The 6813-nt window shown below is 43.9% G+C and overlaps 1 protein-coding gene across 1 annotated transcript; it reads right to left on the bottom strand.

Annotated features, from left to right (window-relative positions):
- Nucleotides 1-3813: 3813 nt before the first annotated feature.
- BTG1 (BTG anti-proliferation factor 1) lies at nucleotides 3814-6414 on the bottom strand. The gene is made up of 2 exons (XM_035551542.1): nucleotides 6012-6414; nucleotides 3814-5103 (listed from the first exon to the last, which is right to left on the bottom strand). The coding sequence occupies exons 1-2, from the start codon at nucleotides 6157-6159 to the stop codon at nucleotides 4739-4741; spliced, it is 513 nt and encodes a 170-aa protein (XP_035407435.1). The 5' UTR covers nucleotides 6160-6414; the 3' UTR covers nucleotides 3814-4738.
- Between the last annotated feature and the right edge of the window lie 399 nt (nucleotides 6415-6813).

The following is a 6813-nucleotide window of genomic DNA, read 5'->3' as shown; positions in this document are numbered from 1 at the left end:
TATCAGCAATAATTTGTCACAGTGCATTCTCCAACTGCTACTGAAAGAAAGGTTGAAACCATACATTAAGAGCATAGTGTCAAAGCAACTGATGTTAATTATAGCCTGCAATTCCTTTGTTGATGAAATTGTCACTGCTAACCATTAATACAGCACTTACTGTCAAAGCCCAGCTTGCTCTACCAACCTTTGAAAGCCACTGAATTAACATTCTGCTTCACAATGTTCGCTTTATGCCACATTGGAATGTAAATCTGAAACGTGTAAAAATAACCTCTGCTATTACCCCAAGAATGTGTAAATATACATTCCTTTTTAGGAGAGCTATTTATCTCCAGTCTATATGTTTCACTCTTTAAACTAAAAACGGCTTTAATGTTCTTCAGTCAAGTGCCAGCTTCTGCCAATATAAACTCATTTTTGCTAAAAATTATGGCATCAAGTAGAGGAAACTTTAGAAAATGTAGAGTGCTGCTTGATTTATGGAAATTCAGAAATAAGCTTTACATAGATACACAGCAAAGAAAAGAAGCAATGTTCCTCTTTTTTTTTTTTTTCATTACTAGCATGTGCAATAACAAGCAATCATATTCTCAGAGCATAAGTAAGGTTAATTAGAAGGACACCTTATGCGGATTTGGTGTTCATGTTCAGTGACATCTGCTTAATTTGGTGACAGAAATGTTTACAAGCATCAGCACAAACTAACCACTCTAGGAACATTAACTGGATTCTTTATGGTTTGCACATCAGTAAACTGTTTTGTAAGGTCTTACTGCAGCACAGTTCCCCCTGTCTAAATCATCTCTCAGGCCACTCTTTTATACATTTTAAACTAAGGCAGTCAAGGATATACACGTCGTAGAGCATTTAGCATCCAGAATTGTCATCATGAGCTAGGACACGAGACAGCACAACATGATCTTCTCCTCCCAGAAGAACATTTAGCAAGGACTAGAAGAGATTTTTTTATCTTCTGAACTATTCAATATGATTAAAAATGGACACAAGTAGATGCCGATGATGGTATTTTCACATCGGAACAGTGCCCCACGTAGGTTATTTCCAACTTCTCACGTAGACTGAGAGAACAAACCAATCATTAGAAAATCCTGTGGCATGATGAGGCCCATCATACAGATCTGCCAGAAAAATCCTTGCAGATTCAGGAGGAAAGTAGAAAGCTAAACTCAGTGTTATCAGAAATCCAATGAAGCCCTTACTTCTTTGTTCAGACCTACGAATGACCCTAAGAACTACAGGAGGAAAAAGATGGTGGTCTGAATGACTACTTAAGCCAGATGTACATCTCTGGAATAAGCAGGAAAAAAAAATTGCAAGGAGAAATGAAAAATGGAGAATCTTAAAGAATACATATAACACAACTTGCTATAGGAGCAGTATTACCAAACATGAAACAAAAGTACACTCAAGTGTGCAGGACCTGACACCATACTTGGCACAGTGGGGAAACATGCTGTGAGAAAAAGAAACATTTGCTCACCTGGCATGAGCTAGGAGGTGATTGTACACTTTAAAAAGAAATTCAGTGAATGACCAACAAGTTTTAGCATATGCTAAGTAAGACTAAGAAGAGCTCTAGTATTAAAGTTTCACACAGCCGAGCATTCCCTCAGAACACCAACAGAACAACAGGATTATTCACTACTTCACAAAGAAAGTCCAACTAATTTAACTAACGTGCATTTGGCAAGCAGGTCTTGAATGTGCTCTCTCATCTCCAATATTTCTGTTAAAATAAGAGCATTGCAGGTTTCATACTGGCACCTTAAATGAAATCCTAAAGTGACAAACATTTAGCTTTCTGCACTGTTTGTTCTACCTGAACCAAAACATAGGATTGGCAACGGCATTGGCGGTTACTCCATTTCCCTCAGAGCCCTTCCTATGCCCCGCTGCCACAATATGTTAAGTATTTTTAAAATCGAACAAGGGCACATTGTGTGCACATTGGGGTATATTTAAATTCCAGTTGGAAGAAATCCCAGTAACTGAGGACACAGGTTGTACCAATTACTAGTTACAGCTGCAGTTAAAAAATCACAGCATGAATGAAAGCACCTTACCTTAAAAGGACTAAAATGTTAACCATCTAAGGGATGACACACTCATTCTTAGTTCAGTGTCACATGCCAGCCTCACAGATGGAATACTTACTGGCTTGTAAAGCCTGTAAAGCTATGCTTAACTTATCAAAAAGAAAACACCAACAGCTGATGCTTCCATAATTTGCATAGCTCATGTCAGAGACCAACTATACAGCTAGCCTTTCTGCTGCTGCTTGTGCTGTGCAGCAGAAAAGACTAATGCAACAAAAACATGAGTAGTTCTATTGCTTGAATAAACCTTAAATACTTTACAAGATGAAAGCAACATCTTACAAGTGGGATTTTTAAGGTATACAGATGTGAACCTATACTTTGACTCTACGCAAGAGCAAGTACTTCATAGCAAGCTCGTTCTGAAATTTTGATAATATATCTATTACCACCAGGTCCAGGTAACAAGTAAGGTCTTTAGAGTTCATAGTTTCAATAGCTATTATGCTTGCACAAATCTACCCTAGAAATCAATGTTGCTACACAATACCGTTGGAGTGTACTAGCAATAAAATGCTGACAGCTGACATACTTATCTATGACCTGAATATGTATTTGTAAAGCTGAACTTTCAAAAAAAACTGTGGGAAATAAATTAGTAAGAAAAACTAGACAGTTCAGTCTTATGTTTTGCTTACAAAATCAGCTGTATCACAGATCAGAAGATTTGAACAGGAGATGCAACACGTTACTATGGTTGCACTGTAAATGCTCATGCTTCAGCAGGAGTTGCTGCAATACATGGTAAAACTGAAGTTCAGTCCTACCCACAGCCAGCAAGTTCCAGTGGCAACTAATGATTTTCTTTTCCTTCAGCGCAACAGAATTTGTTCTCATAATAAAATGACCGAGTTGGGTAGGCCTTTTATTAAACACTCACAGAACAAAGTACATAGGAGATAAGGAACAAAAAGTTCTTCTCAAGTTTTTCTCCAGCACTTTAACAAGTGTAAATAAAGGGGTAAGGAATTTCTCTCAAGTGTAACTAACCACTGTGCAGTATACAAATGACACTAGTGTAGTGCTTAAGTGAATCACATCTCCACATCATTCATTAACTTTGACTACCCGTAAGTATGGGCTTCTCACTTTACCTCAACCAACCTTTTAAGTTTGGGAAAAAAGATCTACATACCTTTTGTTGAATCCCATCTTAATGATTTCTAAAGTGAAAGTCTTGCATCTGAAGAAAGCAAAAGGCGAGCAACCTTTCTGTAGAGTGGTTAACCTGCTCTTAAGGCTAAGGGACATTTGTCCCAAAAACTCTTACTGAGCAGGGAATCCATCAAGGAAGAACTGAGAGCTCGTGAGCAAGTAGGTCAAAATGGACATTTAAGTTTGCTATATCCTTCATCAGGAAGCCAAGTAAACTTTAATCCTCTGGATTTATTCAAGTCATCTTTGGTGGCTGTTATTTCTGTACCTTTTCCTCATATCCTGGAATTATTGGCCCTGGAGTTACTTCCACATGGACTCATTTTAAAAGGTTTAAAGTGACATGTAAATCATTGTGTTCCCCTAAACTTCCCAAGCACTCATGTACAGCGAAGTCTTCATTAATCCATGTCTGTAGCAAGTGTTCCCTAGTGTCGGGGTGCCATTCACATTCTTAATCCTTTGTAGTACCTATTTTACATCTACTGTGAGACAAAAATAGTTTAACTGATCCTATATAATCACGACAAGAGATTAATTAAAATGCCAAGATAGGAAACAATTTATTATAGAGAGAAGAAAAATTTCTCATCCAAAATATAGAAATCTGTACAACTTTGCCACAATCAATATACATGAACTGTACAAATTTACACCAGTTCATAATTTACCAAATAAAAGATGACTAACAAAGTTCACAAAATAGATGGTGGTTTGTGGAAAAGACTTTTACCCAATTAAGAACAAGGAAATTACAAACCAGACCTCCACTTTCTAAAAATAAGAAGTTTACTCAGTCTTAGAAAACTACAAGCTAGCAAATGTACAGATAGCTGGCTGGTGCTAACACCACAGTTCAGACAGTGTCTTTATATAGTCTTTTTAAAGCCTGTTGCCATGGCAGATTCTGATCACTTGCTACTTTTGAGGCCAATGTAAAGATTTGACCATTTCCCCAGGTCATACTTACTAGTTTATCTTATGTACATTTATACATATTTGTAAGTGCTAGGTAAAAGTCTGAAAGATAAAATTTCCAGTACTATTGTGTCCATAACAATAAGTCTTGTTACTGAGCTGCCAAAAATGCTAACAATTAATAAATGTAATAGTGCAAATTTACTCTGCAAGACTTACTGCAGAGACTCGCTTTATAAATACAGATTGGGGTTGAAAGAATTGGTGTAGAAATTAAGTAAGATGTCTTGGAGAAACTGACCCTTCCTAGATCTTCTTCACTCTCTAGCAAGTTGTAATCATTTTGACTCACAGGCTATTAAATCACTGAAAGGTACTGTCCAAACTATGGCACTGTCACTTTAAAGTATACCACTCTAACGTGTGCCAGATCTTCACAGCTGTGACATGGTTTAAATTCCATAATCCATCCCCAGAGGTGCCCACCCAAAGTAAAAACCAAATTTATCCATCCATTTTAAGGTGATCCATCCACAGACTATATCTTAACCTGATACAGTCATCATATTGTAGCTTTTGGAAGGGCTAGTTCTGCCCAAGAGAAGTTCCTCCTTACAGCTTATTCTGCTGTCTACCATTTGCATGTTGGTGTTATTTTGGCTACCTCCTGCTGGTGCAGCTTCGTACAGCACACAGATCGAGCCATCCTCTCCAATACGATAGGACACTTCATACGGGTCAACCCATAGAGTGAGTTCGCTTGGAAGAAGCTGGAACAGTTCCTGACTGCTCAATCCAATCCGCTGTGCTGCCTGTCCAATGAGAGGATCCATTTTATGGTTGATCCGGATACATCGGTAACCTGATCCCTTGCATGGCTTTTCTGGGAACCAGTGGTGTTTGTAATGTTCTATAAAAAAAAAAAAAAAAAAGATTATCCTCCTTAATTCTGTCTTCACAAAGCTGTGCAGCGATCAGCATTCTCTTGCAAAGTTTCACAACTCTAGATGTTGAGACGCTTATTATTTTAGAATCAAGTGACCTGAAAAATCATCATGGCCTGTATTTTGCTGACGATTTACATAAACGCAGGGTCCCTTGGGGACCACGCATGCACAAAGTTATTGTTTCATCCTACCATACATGGAGAACAATGTCTGCCATCTGAAAGGAGTGAAACGTAACTTCCTAGTATTCATAAAAACAAATGTAACGATGATTTAACATACAAAGCGGAGAAGCTTGAGGGCCTTGAAATGCCATAAACCAAGGTAAAAAAGTGCCTTTTCAGCATAATTTTGGAATCACAGCCAGGCTTAGTTCCTCACGCCGCAAGAGTGACTAAAAATAACCAGGGAAGCAGCTGAGCAGCATTTATTGACTCAAGCTGTATTTCACCAGCACTCTTCCCAGCCAGTTTTCCATGGTGAGGTACCCACGGCTTCACTTACCTTCGGAGTTTTACCCCTCCCGACACCCCAAGCTCGGCGGTACTCGCGGCACAAGGCACTGGTCCCTGCCAGGAGCTCCTGGGACCCGCTCTGGGTGTCACAGAGCCTAGGGGGCAGCCAGGAACCCGGCGCTACCGACCCCAACCCGAGCGTGAGGGCGGCCGCGCGATGCTTCCAGAGGAGGAACCGAGCCGCGTCCTGCCCCGACGGCTCTTACGGGACGAAACCAGCCCCGAGAGCGACCCGGGGGCCCTGCGGCCGGGCGGCGGCTCCGCCGGCTTTGTCTGCGGGGCGGGGCAGATCGGGGTGGGGGGGGCTCCGCGTACAGGGATGCGGGGAGCGCTGCCGGCTCCCGCGCCGCCCTCACCTGCCAGCAGCTCCTGCAGGCTCTGGCTGAAGGTCTGCAGCTGCCGCTCGTTCATCAGCCCCTTGGTCCGCAGGAACTTGGAGATGAAGCCCACGGCCGCGGCGATCTCGCGTATCATGCTGGCCCGGGTGTACAGGGCGGGATGCATGGAGGCGGCGGCCGGCGGGGGCGCTCGGTCGGGACGGGTCGGGTCGGGTCGGGTCAGGACGGGACGGGCTCGGGCTCGGCTCTAACTGGGCGAGGCGCGGGCGGCGGCGCCCAGCTCACATGGCGGGGGCGGCAGCCTCCGCCTCCTCCTCCTGCGGCACGGCGGCGGCGGCTGCGGCCGCGGCAGCGCTGCCCGCATCTCCTGCGGCGCGGGGCGAAGGGAGCCGCCCGCCGCGCGCCGCCTCTTATAGCCGCCCGCGGCAGGAAGTGGCGTCCGGGCACCGGGGGCGCGTCGCCGCCAATGGGGCGATCGCACCATTGTGACGGAGCTGGGCGGAGGGAGGGGCAGGGACCGCGAGGAGAGCGGAGGGGGGGGGGGGGGTGACGTAATCGGTTGTAAACAAATAGAGCGGGGGCGCGCGGCGCTCGGGAGCGCGCGGGGGGGGCGGGGGCGCGCAGGGCACGGCGCCGCGCTGTATCCGGGGAGAGCAGCGACACGTCAGCGGCGCGGCCCCAGGCGGGCTGTTGCCGGAGGAGGGTAGAAGAAGCAAGAGGGTAAAGCCTCCCCACCCCCCACCGAGTGCAAAATCAAAGGGGAGATGAAAAGAGCAACGTATTTTGTGGAAAGCTCGAAGTGTAGCATTTTTTTTTAGGT

This window comes from Cygnus atratus, chromosome 1 (assembly GCF_013377495.2).
Source record: "Cygnus atratus isolate AKBS03 ecotype Queensland, Australia chromosome 1, CAtr_DNAZoo_HiC_assembly, whole genome shotgun sequence".
NCBI lineage: Eukaryota > Metazoa > Chordata > Aves > Anseriformes > Anatidae > Cygnus > Cygnus atratus.
This window is presented reverse-complemented; position numbering and strand designations above follow the sequence as displayed.